General features: G+C 39.4%; 1 protein-coding gene across 2 annotated transcripts in view; it reads left to right on the top strand.

The window, feature by feature from the left end:
- LOC145769992 (uncharacterized) overlaps positions 1–18783 on the top strand; it is a 66701-nt gene extending 47918 nt beyond the window's left edge. The window contains exons 17-22 of one of the 2 annotated variants that reach the window (XM_082581565.1): positions 2510–2697; positions 14111–14216; positions 15601–15891; positions 16576–16863; positions 17631–17818; positions 18448–18783. In XM_082581565.1, coding sequence (XP_082437691.1) covers positions 2510–2697; positions 14111–14216; positions 15601–15891; positions 16576–16863; positions 17631–17818; positions 18448–18596 — 1210 coding nt within the window. In that variant the 3' untranslated portion in view covers positions 18597–18783. The remainder of the gene's footprint in view (positions 1–2509; positions 2698–14110; positions 14217–15600; positions 15892–16575; positions 16864–17630; positions 17819–18447) is intronic. The other variant, XM_082581566.1, reaches the window with a different exon arrangement.
- Positions 18784–19102: the final 319 nt, after the last annotated feature.

The following is a 19102-nucleotide window of genomic DNA, read 5'->3' as shown; positions in this document are numbered from 1 at the left end:
ACGAGATTTCAGCATCAAAATTATCGACAACTACTTGTACCAAACCTTCTGATGCATCAGATATGCCAAGACAGGATCGTTCCATTGTTGCAGCTTTCGCAGCTGAACGCAGCGTAATACTTCGTCATAAGAACATGTCACACCGAATGACTGCATGGTTGTGATGATATTTTTTGATCTGCCCAATTTTGAACTTAGTGTTATCTGCAGTGCCGTTGGGTTGTTCTTGACAGCCCCGGTCAAGATTGATCCCATCATTATGGCTGAGAAAGTCCTTTCCAGTTTTGCGGATACAAGTCCTAGTAATGTCATCAATGTTTCACTTACTTCGTTCATTGCAATGTCCTTATTGATTGTTGTTGAGTAATGGTTTTTATCCAAGTTAATGCCTTTGACTTCACTTCTAACCTTTTTCGCAATTCTATTTAAGATCACATCAATATCACCATCATCCTCATCTATTAGTCTTAGGGATTTTGCCGCCCGACAACGAGACGCAGACGAGCTGGCACTCCTGCACTCAGCAGGAAACTGGCAGTCAGTGGAGAGGAACCTCAGCCAAGACATGCAAACACTATCAGCATACCTCCAGAAATGGAAGCTACAGCTCAGCAAGTCAAAGACAGTGTCGGCGGCCTTCCACCTTAACAACCGGAGGCACAGCGTGAGATAAACATCAACATTGATGGGGAACGCCTGCCTTACTGTGCCGAACCTACATACCTCGGCATAACCCTGGACAGGTCACTCACGTACCGCCGGCACTTGAAGTCACTGCGCAAAAAACTATCTACACGGGTCACACTTTTGAAGCGATTGGCGGGTTCCGGCTGAAGAGCTGGTGCTAAAACTCTTCGTACAACTACCCTAGCCCTTGTTCATTCCACCGCTGAGTACTGCGCGCCGGTTTGGTGTCGTAGTTCTCACACCCACCAGATTGATATCGCCATCAACGACGCACTGCGTACTGTGACTGGATGGCTGCGTCCCACTCCAACGGACTGCCTACCCATCCTAGCAGGCATCCAACCCGCTGAGCTACGCCGTAAAGGAGCCACGATTTCTCTCGCCCGCCGCGCTTTGGACCCCGACCATCTCCTCCATGCAGCACTCAAGAGACCACCACCCATAAAGCAGCGGCTGAAATCAAGACGCCCCTTTGTGCCTGCCGCACAACAACTACTTAAGAACGCAGAAGAACTTGGTTTAAGTGCGGCACACTGGACGAACCATATGTGGAACACGGAGTGGCAAAATCACACCTCCACGCTCCGTGACTTCATACCCGACGCCGATCCCCGTCCACCAGGGATGTCCCTCGCAAGGCTTGCGTGGGTCAGGCTTAACCGCCTGCGAACTGGCGTTGGCCGCTTTCGTTCGGAAATGCACTAATGCCTAAAAAGATCGCTCATACGCCATCATCATTCATCCTAACTAAATATTCACAAAGTTTTCTTTTTACTTCTCTGACAGTCTGCTTATTACTAGAACATTGAATTAAAACAAGCACTGCGGCTTCGAAAGAGAGAACGCTTTATCGATCTTTCTTACAAGCCTGCTGAGACGCCAGTTCGCGCTTCTCAGTCAGAAAGCAAAGTGATTACGTAGCATAGTGGGAGTTCGAGATTAAAAAATTTACAATAAGTATTTGGCAAATATTTCAGCAGCCATTTTGGATTTTACTGTGATGTAATTCATATGCAACTGTTTTAATCCTTGAAATGGATTCCTTGTCCACGAAACATATGGATAGACACCAAAATTATCATTCTAGACCAAATACAAGTAATTTGTTTGAAATTTGTAATATGGCAGCCCTATTGGCGACATTATTGCATTTCTACATGATGCAATCCCCAACCAGTCAAATAAATAGTTTCAATGGATTCCTTGCCCCTCAAAACATACGGTTAGACACCAAAACTATCATCCTAGGTCAAATGCTAACTGAGTTATAGGGAGTTATCTGAAACGGCGGCCATTTTGGACGCCATTTTGAATTTCTCAAAACGCTCAAGTATGCACGGAGTGCACCCGGCAGATTCTGAAAGAGTAGACCCTAAGCTACCAAAATCAATAAAAAAAAATTTTGCATAAAATTTCTAGGTTCAGCCAAAAATTGGATTTGGCAACCGGACTATTCTTTCCATCTTGCGCAATCTGCTTGAGTCCTTTTCTGAACAATTAATTTTACCTGTCAAATACTTGACCCGTTGTGCTGCGTATTTTTTCAGTTATCATTTTGTGTGAGCTAGTTAAGCAAGTTTTTGAAATGTCTAGATTTGAACATATTTTTGCTGTTATAATGTATTATTCTTTAGTATTTCTTTTTAAAATATTTTCTTATAGGCTTGAAAAGGGCTGTATGACTAGACGAAAACGTTCGCTTATTGTTTTTTATTTTTATAATGTTAAATGTAGTGTTGTTGCTGAGTCATGTTCGTTTATTTAGTAAGTAGACCAACAGCATTGATGTAACGTTTATTGAAGAGACATTTACGTTTCTTAGATGTCCTGTCAATCCCATTTTGACAACGGATTGCAAGGCTAAACAAAGTCAATCAATCATCGAAGCTAAATGCAAGGATCAGAATTCCTGTATTCTTCGACCCACTAGTGCTGAATTTGATGATCCGTGCGTGGGTACCACAAAGTACTTGGAGATGATTTATCGTTGCGTACGCAAACCGTTCAACAGTGGGTTGTTTTTATTTGGATCTTAGTGGTTTAAATTAGATATCAATTCTAAAGCATCGAAATTCTTTTCGATTGAGTAGAAGTAACCACTGACCTGCAAAGGTGGGCAGTAACTAGTTACAAAAGTAACTAGTTACTGTAACTAGTTACTTTTTGAGTAACTGTAACTTCGTTACTATTTTCCAAAAGTAACGAAACGCGGTAACTACTGTAGTTATTGAAATTTCAGTTTCTAATTGCCGTTTATTTCTCTGCACGTGTTTGTGTCTTGCTTTGTGCCGTGTTTGCTGCGCTTTGTGCAATAATGCATTTTTCTCGCAGGCGTATCAGCGCAGCACTGCGCATGCGCGGTGCTACTTTTGTTTTGTAGTCTTGTGGAGCAGGGTTCCCATATTGGCGAATTTATCGCCAAAATCTAGAAATCTGGCAATTTTTTAAGACGTTTGGCTTCATATTTATGGTTTGGCTTTTTTTTGGCGATTTTTAATAACTGATTTGGCTAAATCAATTGTTTTTGGCGATTAATCAATATGTACCAAAGACAGGCAAGACACAACAATATAACAGGGTTGAGCATTATAACAATATATTTTACATATTTACAAATAGTTTAACGAGGTCCCTGAGTTTAACAGTCAAACGTTTTCGGTTTAACTCAAGCCCTCATCAGGAATCTGAAAATATTTATAAAAATGCAATAAATTTCAACTTCTTGATAGTAACTAACTAACAGACTATAAGCATCAAGAAACACGCAGCGATTAAAAGCAATTTCTTGACGCTTATAGTCAGTTAGTTAGCTCGTTAACTTCAAGAAGTTGAAAATTATTGCATTTAGTGCAACACTTGTAATGCCTCTAAAATGATTGTCTGACATCAAAACCAGCAACAGCATTGCTGTTTGCTTGCCGTTGGTGGACGTTCTTTTGTAAGCAATACAAACCAGATTTGGCCATTGGTTCGAGGTCAGCGACTTTCAGCTTGCGACTGCATTCCACTCAAAATTTAGACTTACCTATGTTTAATGGCTGACGATGTGACACTGCTGAATTGAAGATCAAAATAAAACAGAACATGCTTCAAGCAATTGAAGAAGCAAACTGCTCTGCTGAAGAGGGGAGTAGCAGCGACACTGAAGTGGATGGTGGTAGAGCCACAGAGGTCTTTTTTGCACCACTTTACGCCAAAACCAAGAAAAGAAAACAATGCGCGTTGATTCTGATACAGGAGTATTTGGAAGAGGATCCTGAGCCCAAGTTAAGCGGATCCAGATTCACAAGCGGACCGATGAAAAACTGTTTTTAAAACATAACACTCCCATTCCGTCAAGCGCTGCAGTGAAAATATTGTTTTCATTGCAGCACTTGTTCATCAACAGATTTTGCTTGTTCATCCCAGACGCCAACACACGCCCCATCGGCCTAACACTACCAAGACAGGCATGGGTGCGCCTCAACCGTCTCAGTACCGGCGTCGGGCTTTTCCGCTCAACCATGCACCAATGGGGAATGGCCTCTTCCTCCTCTTGTGAATGTGGTGCTGAGGAACAGACCACACACCACACCATTAATGACTGTACCATCTTCAAGCCACCTAACTGAGAGGAAGATCTGCGTGTCATGGATGATAAAACCAAAGACTGGCTGCTCTCTAGTAGCCTTCCAGTGTAATCCGGGAACATTGTGAATCTGGGGTAGTAAAAGGATAGACCATTGGTTCCCAACCTGGGGTTCGCGGATCCTTTGGGGGTCCGTGAAAAAGCATTTGGGGGTCCGTGATTACCTTGATGAATTTTGGAGAAAAAAGAGAAAAGCGATCTTTTTACTTTCATTTTTCTGTTTAAATGCAAATGTGTCAAGTACACCGTACTTTAAAGCGCTCTGTCAAGAAGTAGGGTCAGATTACGAAGTACTTTTGTATCATTTTGAGGTACGTTTGTTATCTAGAGGAGAAGTTTTAAAACGACTGCAGCAGCTAAAAAATGAAGTATCAACTCTTTTCAAAGCAAAAAGAAGTCCACTCTCAAAATCATTTGAGAGTAAAAGTTTTCTATACGGCATGGCCTACTTAGCCGATATTTTGGGTCATATTAAAAATGTTAATCATGGCATTGCATGGCACTATCAAGGACCAGGTGTGACAATAATTGATGCAGCTGAAAAGCTGAAGGCGTTTTTAGCCAAGTTGCCGGTTTGAAAACGCAGATTGGAAGCAGGTAATTACTCTAACTTTCCAATGTTAGAAGATCTTATCTTGATGGATGAAACTCAAAGAGAATGTACTCTTTTGATCTCTATGAGAGAAAAATTTTGCGCACACTTGAAAACCCTGCAAATGTCATTTCGACGTTATTTTAATTTAGAACACCTGCCGAACGAAGTTGAAACATGGATTCGAAATCCTTTTCTTTTTGACTTGAACAACATTAGCGATGACGATCTCAGTAAAGATGACCTAATGGATTTGAGATCAAAAGAGTTATTACGCATTGAATTTCATTCAAAAACTGTGGAAGAATTTTGGTGCTCACAACTGCAAACCTACCCATTCTTGGCAAAGCAAGCGATTATTATTTTGTTACCCTTCATAACCACTTAACCTTTGCGAGGCAGGATTCTCAGCTCTTGTTACAATAAAATCTAAATATCGAAATCGCCTGGACGTTGAAGATGACATGCGTGTTGCATTGTCAAAAACTCAACCACAGTTCAGTCGTTTAGTTTAGGAAAGGCAACAACAGCCCTCTCATTAAATTGGCTTACGTTGAAAAAGTTTCGGCATGGCACTTTGGGTCACCTTAATATTCAAATACTGCTGACATTTCTTGAACAATTCATTCATTTTCTTATTTGAGCAACTGTTTAACCTGATATTTGCCGCAGGAGTCATAGCGGCAATACAATGTGACACAGTACAGTATAGTTGAGGCAAAATTTAGGTAGGGGTCCGCAGAATTAATAATTTGTCTAAAGGGGTCCGTGACAACCAAAAGGTTGGGAACCACTGGGATAGACCCTCGGCCCCAGAGGCTCACACGACAACGACGATTGGGCAAGGACATTTTAAAGCCCAAAAGGGCAGGCCTAAGTGACGAGCACTTTGAAAAGCTCGTATTTATCAAAGGAAATAAACATATCGGCTACTGAGTAAGTTTTTTGGATGAAACATTGTTGGTTTTGTACTTGTGCTGTTATGTTAGCATGGATGGCTCTAACATTGCGATTAAACTGGACTCGCATGCAGAGCTGGCCAGGTGCAGAATTTTATGTTCAGATTTGTGAGTAACTGAAAGTAACTAGTAACAGTAACTAGTAACTGTAACTAGTTACTTTTTAAAATCAGTAACTGTAACGGTAACTCAGTTACTATTTTGGCCAAGTAACTGTAACTGTAACTCAGTTACTTTTGAAAGTAACTTTTCCCACCTTTGGACCTAAGTAATCACTTTTGGGTTTACCAATCTCAAAATTGTTACGAAAACCGTAGAAAATGCACTTTTACAGAAAAACTGATCGAACCAAATAAAACACCGTAATATATATTTCAGATTAATTTCTAGCTTGATACTTGTAGGCTAGGGTGGTCCTTATATGTAGTCAAAAATTTGAGTTGGAGGAAATTGTATGGGCGCCCCTTACATTGATTCCACTTGATGTAAAAACACTTACTGTAAAATATTTTGTATTCTAAACGAAAATTAAGGTAACGTATGCTCAATGCAAACGAAATTTCACGTGGCTGAATCCAATTAATATGATAACACAAAATGTTAGCGGTTATCAAATGTTCCACAAAAAAACAAAAGGACGAATGTCTCTTTACTCTTCTACAATAGTATGTCTTTCTGATTCTTAACAAGAGCAGCTTCAGTTATGTGGGGCAGTTTCTTTCGGTGCTCAGCCACTACTTGGAGGATAAATTGTGTTTGTTCCTCTGATTTTGTCCGCAACCCATGATATTCCTGAATGAGGGCTACACCCCTCTCTGATGTGTCGTTCGTAACACGAAGTGTTCCAACAGTTTTCTGGGCCTCAATGAATGCTGGCAAACTGGACCATAAATTAGGATCTTCTTCTAGAAATGAAGTTGAAATACTCAAAGTCTCAAAGAAATTCTTTGTGTTTTTTGTGACGAAGTCAGGGATCTCCTTCGTTCGTATGTCTTGGTCTGACAAACTGACTTGCTTGGCTGGATGTTCTGCTCCTTGTTCAACCAATGCCTGAACCATCTTTCTCTTGTCTTCTAAGGAAATGAAGGCATCAAAGAATGAAAACCCAATAGTTTCTTCAGACAGGTACCAAAAGTGTCGTTTCAGTTTCTTTAGGGCAGCGAGTGATACTTGGTCACCAGATGCCAACAATTCTTTAGCTAGTTGGAGGTCATTCTTTGGAGCTGAAATTCCAAGAGGAGAAGAAAACCAGCTTTTAATATAAAACTTCACTGGAAAGATACATAGGTCTTTGAGACCCTTTAGCTCACGCTTAGTCAGGCAAAATCCACTGTTTCGGAAGATGAATATCTTCATGGTGTAAATGAGAGGAGACATAAATCTTGCTCGGTGCATGGCTCCAGGCTTCATGAATCTTATCCCTTCAGGTGGAAATCCCCCTAAGAAGATAATCGTGATTTCGAGAAGTTCTCTGTAATCATCTCTGGGATGTTTGCTGTCTAGCTGCTCCTTGGCATAGGACAGCACCCTCTGTTGAGTTTCAGTATCCAATTCAGCCAGTACAACTTCATCCTGAATTCCAGGAGTGTAGTCATGATGCTTAACCTTAGGCCAGAACTGCTTAAACCTCTTGAATAGCTGTATTTCTGGGGCAGATGAAGGGCCAAAGCAAGACGAAAACACCTCCTCAAGTATAATCTCATGAATATGGTGGCGGCATGCCAGATACAGAGTATCATGTTCAAGCTTTGCTTCAAGAAGTGCACAAGCTTTTTTAAGTCGCCCAGTGTTGGCTGCTTCGGTGTCAAAGCTGAAGGCCTTAATGTCTTCCTTGATATTCCACTCATCAACAGTCTGGATTATGGCATCACATATGGCCTGTCCTGTTCCAAATGGAAGTTTAGGTACTGCTAGAAGCTGATCAACGCCATCAGAAGAAACTATAATGGGCAGTCTATCAACTTTTTCATCTCCTGTCAAATCAAGCATCAGCTTTCCATACCAGTGAATCGTTCGTGGTTTTCCATAACTCTGAAACCCTGCTTTCAGGTCCCTTGACCTATCTTCACGATACTTTCTGCGATATCGTCGAAGAGAAAAGCGGTTAAAGCAAATTCTGAAAGATTCAAACCTGTTGCAGATAGCACAGATGCTCCAGTGTGAACTGCATGCCTATCGCTGATCCTACCTCTGTCAAGAGAAGCAAGGACATCTGGTTTAAAAATTTTCTTTTTGCCACGTTTTTGAAGAGGTGAAGGTCTGAAGTCAGATGATGAAGGTCGTATGAAATCTTCGTCTCCTTGTGAATCCTCTTCACTTGAAGAAGAGCTGCTCTCTAGAACAACTTTATCAAACAGTTCCTTCCTGGCTTCGTCACTAGCAATTTTTCGTTTCTTCATTTGTTTCACTCTTGTTGCCTTTTCATTCTCTCTTTTCTTCAGCTTCTTGTCCAATCCTGCCATATACCCTCTCCTGCCAGGTTCCCGTTGAGCAACCAAAAATTCTATGTCCTCTTGAATGTCAATCATTTCGAGAGCATTGCCATGAGAAACATCAAACAAATTTGGATATTCTGCAGTGAAGATTTCTTCATTCATTTTCTGCGTGTTGGTCTTTCTATTCTTATTCTTTTTTAGGTTTTTCCATGCTGTGATAAGACCATCCAACTTCTTAATTGCTCTTCTTTCATCCCGTACTGGAATCTTTGCTCGGCTCCAGTATGCGAAAAGTTTCTGGATAGTATGCTTGGCTGCCTCCCTTTTTGTTTCCTTCATAATCTTTAGCCGGTAAAAGTACACGGCGAGAGCATCATGCACAGATGGCAATTTTGAGCCAGTAAACTCATCCTTCACTGGCCCAACTAACTATATCTCAGACTCAGTCTTCGAAATTAGCATTTTTTTACTTCGGCAAAAACGCTGCCGAGGCCAAACGGCAAAAGTTGAAATTGCCTCGGCAATTGCTGTGAACATTTATTACGAAATGATTGTACCAAAACATGTAAAACGAGAAGCGAAAAATCTACTAGGGTAGTTTATCACGATTGCATTGTTTGATTTGTTGTGATGTAATAATACCAAAAGTAGCGATAAAGCGAGCAAGCGATACGCACGCTGTTACGTTAATTCATGTTAAATAACTCCCGCAGGGGGGAGAAAGACTGTTTTCTTGTAGATTCTGCCATTTACGCTTACAGTACCAGAGAAACAAGACTATTATATTATTATTAATCAGGCTGCTACAATATTCAGTAGCCTACTCAGCAGGCAAAACACGGCGTAGAGTGCAGACATAGCATTGTGACATCACTCAGTACGATTTGGCTGCACATGTGTTCGGCGTGTCTATCTCGTGATCACGGCGTGGAAAAGAAATGCCAAAATTTTTTATAGTTTGAAAGATTTGAAATAAGGATCCCCCTATAGTATCTATCGTTATTAACTTCTCATTTGATATATGCGAGCCCCCAGTAGAATGAAAGTGCAGTAACACATGTGCACCCATGCCTCAATGCTATTACCGACTTAAGCCGTTATGCGTAGAAAGTTTAAGCTCTTTGAGCATGTAGGGTTTTTGCCTAACTTATGTCCCCAGCGTAGGGTTTTGGGCTATCTGATAGCTGTAATTTTTGTTTATAAAAAGTAAAATTTAAAGGATAATTTAAAAGAATATTGAGAGACTCTAAGTCTCTATTTAAAAAAGGATAATTTAGGCTTCTGGCTGTCTAGTCTAGGGGTATGACTTTCTACATAAAAAGCAAACGTATTAAATAGTATTAAACATTTTTATTAAATCAAAGTTACAAATTCGGGAAATTGAAAAATATCTCTAATCAATATAATTTATTGCGACCGGTGTCAGAAGAGCGACATTCCCCAGTTGTGAATTTAACTTTCTTGTTCTAAAGTTCAGTCCGTTCGCTTGCAAGTCTATTTTTGAATGCCTGTCTTTTTCAATTCCTCGCTTACTTCATAATATACCGGTAGAGCCTTTTCATCAATAATAGCTATCGTAAGAATCAAGGGAAAAGCTATACCGGTTACATAGTTATGTCGCATTAAAAATACAGATGTGTTGAGTTAAATTCCGTGTGACATTGGTTAAACAGGAAGCGTGACCTATGTTCTGTGAGAACTTTAGGTTTTGAATTTGCAGCGTTGAAATGCATTTTGCAATACTGATAAATTTCGGTTAATTGTAATATAAATTTGTTAGTTAAAAACATGGTACATGTTACACACTTCCCTCCTTACGGCAAAATATCAGATGAATAATACTACAATAACTTGGTTATACATGCTGCAATACTATATAGGGTGTGGTTATAAGATATGTACTTTACAAAGAAATTTGACAATTATAGGCTAACAATTGCTAGGGGAAGACACATGACCCCCCTCCTTTCGTGGGATGAGGAGATTAAACGCACACATAAGTTAATAAGTAGTCGATAACGTGATTGTAGGGTAACAGTCGTTTAGCATAAGAGATAAGGCGATGTCTTAAGTTCCCTGGGAGCCATTTTGGCTTAGTAGGCTACGATATACAATAATTGCAGGACTGTAATAGGCTACAGTAATTGCGGTTACAGGGGTAACAGTCGTTTATCATAAGAGATACAAGGCGATGTCTTAAGTTCCCTGGGAGCCATTTTGGCTTAGTAGGCTACGATATACAATAATTGCAGGACTGTAATAGGCTACAGTAATTGCGGTTACAGGGGTAACAGTCGTTTATCATAAGAGATAAGGCGATGTCTTATGTTCCCTGGAAGCCCTTTGGCTTGTGTAGGCAAGACAGCAGTGGCTTAACTAATGGGTTGGGTACAGTTTTACCTCTCGTCCATGAGGAATGCAGTTTCACCTCGTGCTCAGGAGGAACTATGTTACGGCAGTTGCAACGTTGCTGCATCATTCTTGAGTAAGCATTACAAATAGTTTTAAAATAAAATACACAAATATCGTAGGCTATATAGGCAGGAGAGTGTCCTTGATTGTTAATACCCCGCGTCCGGGAGATAGGCTTGACACTCATAGAAGCAACCATAATAATAATAGAATAGCGGTGAGCTACGCGTGCGCGAAGGTTGTGCTAGACGAAGATGGCTTTCATGAGAGTAATGTCCTTGAGGCAGTAGCGCACCCACAAAAAAAGTTAGGGGGGGGCTAATTCAGAAATGTCGGCCGAGTAATTTGCCACAATAGTGACAGTGACAATAAAAGGCACTCACAGCCAGTGGCGTAGCCAGGAATTTAAAAAAAAAAGGGGGGGATTGACGGCCGGTGGGCGAAGGCCGACGGTGTGTTTGCCTAAGACGACACCCAGCGTCTGGGGGGCCTCCTGCAGAAAATTTTGAAAAATTACTTTGAATTTGGTGCATTCTGATAGCATTTTCAACAAAATGTGGGTATGAATATTCCTGTAAAATGGTGTTGTCTGGTGGCATAGCAAAAGGATAAGATCATGTTTTCTTCGGCCTTTTTAGCGAAATAAAGCTAAGTCTCCATGTTTTCTTGTTGCTAATTCCTGGCTGAGATATTTGCATGTTTGATATCGGAAAAACTTGCTCGTTTAATGCAGTTTCGCTTAAAATTAGGCAGACTTTGTTTTAGAGATATAAAGAGATTGAAAGCATCATTCTCAATATCGTGACGTAACACGAGTGCCAAAGGGGGGAGAGGGGGTGTTGGAACCCTTCACTCTTGCAGTCTTCTGTAGATCTCTACTTTTTCGTCATGTATGATAAAATAGAATTAGCTTTCCGTTTGCCAACACAAATAAGTGCGAAAACAACAACTAGCACGAAAACAGTTTGAAACAAAACACTAATTTTGTAAACAATAAATTTGATGTGGACGTTTTTTCTACTTACAAACATTCAAATGTAGTTCGTATTTTCAATTAAAGTCCCAGACGCCTTCGTCTCTCTGCTCAAACGTCGTATACAGTTTTACATGTCCGTGTGATTCGGCATTGACGTACGGTACATCGGTACGTATGTCCACTAGACATTTGACCGAGAGTACAGGAGCACAGGCCCGGATTTAGGGGAGGGGCAGAGGGGGCAGTTGCCCCGGGCCCCCCGACTTTTGAAGGGCCCCTTTATGTGGAAAAAAAAAGTGATTTTGTGTTATTTTTTTCCTTTTGGCCTTTAAAGTTCTGCAAAATGCTGTGCAGTACTGGACTGATGCTACTGTAGACGTAGAGATGGTTTTTCGCTCCGTAGGCTTGAAAATTTTTTTTGCACGGGGGCCCCCCGATCTAAAAGTGCCCCGGGTCCCCCATCAGCTAAATCCGGCCCTGTAGGAGCATCTGAACTTTAGGAAGTTAAAGAAAGGTGCCATTAAAGATATCACGGAGTGTTCTTTTTGCTCTGATCGAAAATTCTCAGCCGACTCATTTAAAATTTTACGCAAAGACAAATCCCAATTTGACACCAAAATTTAGGAAGCACTGTTAATCAAACGCTATAACTCAAATTTAAACTAACAATTATTTGCTGGAGGCGAGTCCATTCTCTTCAACATTTACTTGATGTATCACCTTCCCTGTGGAGCAAATTTTTTCGTAGTTATTTATGTAGTTGCCTTTTCCTAATGTAATTTTACCTTCAAGAAGTTGAAATTTATTGCATTTTTATAAATATTTTCAGATTCCTGATGAGGGCTTAAGTTAAACAAAAAACGTTCAACTGTTAAAACTATTTGCAAGTAATTATGTAAAATATATTGTTATAATGCTCAGCCCTGTTGTATTGTTGTGTCTTATTCATACCTAACCTGTAAGCAAAATTTATAAATGAAAGCATACAAATACTTTATTTTTAGTGGCGGGTTTGGGGGGGGCTTGAGCCCCCTTAGCCCCATGCTGGGTGCGCTACAGCCTTGAGGACAAGATATGCTATTGAGTTCAGGCAATGTTGAGTTCGAGACTATGACAAACAGTGCTGATAAGCAGTTCAGTTTATGTCTGTTGACGGATGATGAGCAGTGACATGGGAGTGGCCAGCTTGTAAAGTCGCAAGCTGTAAAGCAGTCGTCTTGAGATGCTGGATAGACAGTGCAACTGTGGTGCACGTCGGTGTGTCGCAAGCAGCAGTGCTTCTTGTGTGAAGAAGGCTTGAGTGCGTAGCAATACAACTACTGTGCACGGTATCGCAGTTGACAGGAGGACATGGGTTTGACCATGTTGGAAGATAACGATGCAGCTTCGGTGCATGTAGGCGGCAATGAGGTTAGCCGAGTTGACGTCATTAAGTACAGGCATATCGAATAGAGGCATCTCACGTGGAGGTAAGTTGATGAGAGTCACCGTGTGGTGGCGATAGAGAACTCTGTCGTGTCATCCGTCGTAGTGCTGTAGTCTCTCAAGGTCTCTTGCATCTCATCTAGCAGCAACCATGCGGTGAGGTGGCGCATCTGCAAAATTCGATACAGAGTAGCATCCGCAAGATACATAATTACGGTAGCATAACACAATAACAAAATATAGCATAAAATTGTTGAAACCACTAGGCGACATGATTTAATCATAGCGGCAGATGCCAGCTTATGAGGTTCTAGAAGCTGTTCAAGTGTGAGAACAGGCAGGAAAAATCGGTAGACTGTAAGTATGTACAATGTGATACAATAAAGGGGATGCAATGTCAGTGAATGAGCGAAGTCGTTGAGAACGAATAGCTTAGTTAACGTAGGCAAGGTGAAATGATGAGCACCTAAAATTGTAATAAAATGGAGTGAAAAACAGGTGGTGATGCGATATCAGTGAATGAACAATGTCAGTGAGACATGGCGTAGCTTGAAGTACGATATGTAAAAGCGGTAAATAATAACATAAGATGAATGGGAATACTACGTAACATGACAGTGTTATGGCGTAGGCTAAGCTTACGGCTAATAGGGTGTATGTAACAGGAAACAGTAATGGTTCAATAGAACATACCGAGATAAAATCGGTAGGCATAAAACGTCTAGCATGTTTTGTAATGGTTAATCAACGTTTGAACGACGTGGGATGAATGGTGTTGTTTATTCTAATGCACGAAATTTTTGTAATTGAATCTCCCATGGTACATGTTACAAGCGCACCTTAGACGTCGATGACTTTTTTTTTAATTTGAGGTTTTCCATTTTAACCAAATTGGAACAGCTTGAGAGGGCGCCCGCTTAAAAATTCAAAAGTTGATAAATCACCCTATTGTAGGCCCATGTTTCTTGTTGCAGTAACTACATTTTCATTCTTCAGTGCATTCTGACGTGATTTGCGAAAGATCGAAATCGACCATCAAGTGTCCTCTTGGCCAAGCGATCGAAGTGGTCACAGCATTTTATGGACGCAAAGACAAACAAACGTAAGATTAGCAAACAATTTTCAAATGAGTAGCCAGTGGCAGATCAGAGGAGGGGAGCGATTGGGTCAAACCTCCTGGTCACAGCGGTAAACCATATATCTTCGTGGGAAAGTTGTATGATAAAATTTCCAAATCCTTGGTCTGTATGCGATGACCGAAAAAAAACACTCTTCTGAAAAAGTCTTTCACGAATTGTATTTCAAGAAAACACAGCAACACGGGCTGTTAAAAAGAGAGCACACCACGTACGCACCAACGAAAAATTGTCACCACAAGCAGATTTCCAGATAAATAACGGAAATTTCGTCTACTCTAGTTATTACCCGAAGCAGAACTGTTTAATATCTGACCAACTTTCACAGCGACAATCTACAAAATGAGAGAATTGATTGCGATATTTCAAATGCACGTAACCCGCCTCTATGACGGAACAGTCCATATGCATTGTTAAGCAATTCCACAGGTGTTAAAAAGGAATGATGCAATACCTTATCATTCAAGATGATGCAATAGTTTACAGGTGTTACAAAAGAATGATGAAATCTCTGCTTATTTTTTAGCAATATTCCATGACGTAAGACGCCAGGTTAAGTAGACTTTAACGGTTTTATGTGACGTATGATTTAGGGAACGATTATCCGTAACATAGCGCCCCCTAGTTATGACAGTCCTACATGGCATAATTAAAGAAAAATTTATCGTAACACCTTCCCTAAAACACAAAAAGTTACTTCATTAAGGGTGTATTTGCAAGGTTGGATTAATGTTGATCTAATTGTATCCTGTGTGCAGCCGAAGTATTGATATATATTCAAAGGCTAATTCATTCTAGTAAAAAAACTTGTGCACGATGCAAGCACAAAGTTTAATGACGTAAGTGATGAATGAATAAAACATATTCACGTTTGAATACTATTTTTTATTTCCTAAACATCACATGTTTTACTTTAACACCACCATGTGACTGTAGTTACCAGGACCACATCACAATTTGAAAGGGCTCGTTCATTGTGGCAAGTTTTGATTAAGAGTTGTATCTTGAAAAACGGCCATGTTGCTGAAGCTGCACTAATGTCATAGTTTTTATGCGCCTGTACTATAAATTACACAGTAAAGGTAATACAGACTGATATGTGTCGTTTTGATGAAGTTAAATAAATTGTCGCTTTCATAAAATATTGTTTGATAAACTATCGTTTGAACTAAGTAATTCATAAATTATTGCGCCTTTGCGTCTAAAGAATAACGAAAATTTTTTCCAAGCGTACTTGGCAAAGTTGACATATTTCACAAGAAATTTTCAATAAGAGCACTCTCTCTTTTTAAGCTTAAGATTCATTCTCAACTATGAGAACTAAACTTGACACATGGCTTTATTCTTCAGATGTTCTGCGGGCCCTATCTTGACAACAAACTGTGAAGCTGATGGGTCTTTAGCAATTATTAAAAAAGTATGCGATGGGCACAATTTCTGTGTAATTAACTCTCACAACTCGGTATTTGGCGATCCATGCAATGGTACCAGCAAGTATGTGGGAATGCAATACGCTTGTCACAATCGTTTTGACGGGGTGGAAGCTACCATTTGTGAGTTTGATAAGCAAAACATCGCCTGTCCACATGGTCAAGCCATCACTGTGACATCGGCTTTCTACGGCCGAATGGATTCAACCACGTAAGCTTGTGCTTCGATGCCAATAATAGGAATGAAAAATCAGCGTAGTTTTGAAGCTATGAAGTTCATTTTTGTAAACTGTTGTTTTTTCTCAAACTTTACAAGCCTTTGTGATTTTAACAGTTTTACGACTTTACAGGCTTCTATTAAATAAAACCTATTCCAAAAATCTGTTAACATGAAACACCATAAGCAATTTAATAAAACTTTTTATCCTTGTGCTAAGTGCCAGACAGCTGGAAAAATGCCGAAGCTCATCGAAACATGTAAACCTCAAATATTCAACTCAATTTGTGCATAAAATTCAAATTTTGTAATAAAATATATTGCAAGACAAATGGAGGAAAAAAGCTATAACTAGGTTTGCAGTAAAGTAAATGGTCTTGTTTTGGTTTCTAAAGTTTCAACAGTATGAATAGTTAAACAAAGAAATCTCTATGGTAACGGCGATGCTGCAAGAAGGTTGTGTGACTAGCAGGGTATTTTGTTTCAACATTTTCATTTTTTAAATCATGTGAATGTCCTATTATTTCCCTTGTCCAATTCTACGAAATATTTTAATGACAATTGTGACAGTAATTTGAATAATAACTGAATAAGTTTAATTCTTCTTCTTGTGCTTTGTATGCTAGTAACCAAGTTTGGATGTTGATGGAGAAAATAACAAACGATTATAATCTGCAGATGTCCTGGCTCCTTCATGACAACAAATTGCCAAACAAATGGAACTTTATCAACCATCAAAGCGAAATGCGATGGACTCAATTTTTGTTCGGTGTTTGCCAACAACTCTGAATTCGGAGATCTGTGCCAACATACAACGAACTACTTGAAGATGAAATACTCCTGTAGCATTTTACCCGAAGGTGTTAAAGCTGCCATCTGCGAAGGAGATCGACAAACTTTCACCTGTCCATTTGGCCAAGTCATTAACGTCACATCGGCTTTCTATGGTCGAATGGATTCAACTACGTATGTACTTGCGTGGTTCATCTTAATTAATGCAGTAAAGATTTTATTCGAAGAATGTAGAGCATGCAAGGTACCCGAGTAGGTTTATCGTTACCATTTGTAATGTTTTATATCTTGGTTCCCAATCGCCAGTCCACGGACCGGTGCCGGTCTGAGTATTTTTGAAGAATAGAGCCTCATATTATTTAACAATTTTTGATTGAGTTGTCACGTCTTGTGCTTCTATTACTTTTACTTTGTTTGTGTCACTATCTCGTGCTGTGCTTCTGTCTATCTTGCTTAATCTGGTTTAGTTTTTTTAGTCCTTTTCTAAACAATTAATAAATATTTCCTCTCAAATACTTGACGCGTTGTGCTGCGTAATTTTTCAGTGATCATTTTGTGTGTGCTAGTTAATAATAATAATAATAATGTTAGTTTTTATATAGCGCTGTATCCATCGCAGAATGCGTTGCTCCTTAGCGCTTTACAAAGCAGACAGTGTCAAGTAGTTAAGATAGTAGTTCACAGTAGTTATCGAGTTTCTCAAATATTTAGATTTCACCATCTTTTTGCTGTGATAGTCTATTATTCTTTAATATTTCTTTTAAAAATATTTTTCTTATTTGCTTGAAAAGAGCTGTATGACTAGCCGAAAACGTTTGCTTATTGTTTTTTATTTTTATAAAGTTAAATGTAGTTCTGTTGCTGAGTCATGTTAGTTTATTTATTAAGTAGACCGTCAGCATTGATGTAACGTTTATTGAAGGGACATTTACGTTTCTTAGATGTCCTGTCAATCCCATTTTGACAACGGATTGCAAGGCTAAACAAAGTCAATCCATCATCGAAGCTAAATGCAAGAATCGGAATTCCTGTATTCTTCGAGCCACTAGAGCTGAATTTGATGATCCGTGCGAGGGTACCACAAAGTACTTGGAGATGATTTATCGTTGCGTACGCAAACCATCGAACAGTGGGTTGTTTTTCTTTGGATCTTAGTGATTTTTATTAGATATCAATTATAAAGCATCGAAATTCTTTTCGATTGAGTAGAAGTAACCACTGAATTATATTTTATCGGCGTTGGCGAATTGACGCTAGTTGCGGACATCTTAATGACTGATCACAGCTGGAGGCTGCTGATATTGACATGTAACTTTTATCGACATCTGTAGCAGCTGCGTGTAAGAGTTAACTGCCTTTGCACCACCAGTAGCCTATTGATCTACAACATTGGCAAGAGAACTTGTCGGTAGCAAACGATCAAACTCTCACGGTTCTGTACCATCAACTTCTGTAACGTCCTGTATCATCAGATCATGACCAAATAGAAATGTTGTCTGGCAGGGTTGTTGGAAATAAAATATTTTTTTTTTTAGAACAAAATTGTTGGTTTGATTTGCTAACGTTGCAATTTAATTTTATCAGTAAACACTTTCATTTCTGGTCACTTTAATTGTTGTTGTATTGATTGAGTTGTGCAAAGTAACAACCCATTTTTAAATAAAAAAGCTTGATTCCATTAAAGCTTGAAATACTTAACATTTGAAGAAGCAACCCACTGTAGGCAAAAATGGTTTTATTTTGTCTTTTCTCAATTAGGATCGTGGTCTTTCTGGGGTGCATGGAGTCCTTGTGGATTTGGACTAACAAAAAAATACCGAACAAGAACTAGACATTGCGAAGGAGGAAGTCGAGTCTGCCCTGGAGCTAGTGAAGATCGTGGCCCATGCTCTTCATTTACGCCATAAACATCCGTATCAAAATCTTAATAGGTGTGGAAAAAGAGCATACCACCTGTTATTTTAAATAGTTTAAAAACAAAAATGGATTGATGATGCTCCAAAGGACTTTCTTTATCTTTGAACTATATCAGTCACGAACTTTTAGTTTTGATGTCTTTTTCATTAAATAAAAGAAATAAAATTGCGTTGTGAATGGAAAGTTTGTGCAAATGTAAGTTTAAAACAGAGGTTTCTTCAAAATCTTTACAAAATATCAAACTATCCAATTGTACTGATTTGCAATTAATAAAAGCAAGAAAAATATTTACCCTAGGTCCACCTAGGTCTATTACAAGTCGTAGTCATAGTTTGGAAAAAGAAAGAAAATGTTGTGAAAGAAAGCAGTTTCTGATTTAGACTAGCTTATTATGCAATGAAGTGTTTTATGAATACTAAAATGGAACACAGCAAAGAGCTTAAAGTGGTCTATATATCCTAATTGCTTACAGGTGAATGTACCGTAACAAATATTA

Source organism: Aplidium turbinatum, chromosome 5, assembly GCF_918807975.1.
Source record: "Aplidium turbinatum chromosome 5, kaAplTurb1.1, whole genome shotgun sequence".
In the NCBI taxonomy this organism is placed as follows: domain Eukaryota; kingdom Metazoa; phylum Chordata; class Ascidiacea; order Aplousobranchia; family Polyclinidae; genus Aplidium; species Aplidium turbinatum.
Note: the sequence above shows the minus strand (reverse complement) of the source record. Positions and strands in the feature narration are given on the sequence as shown.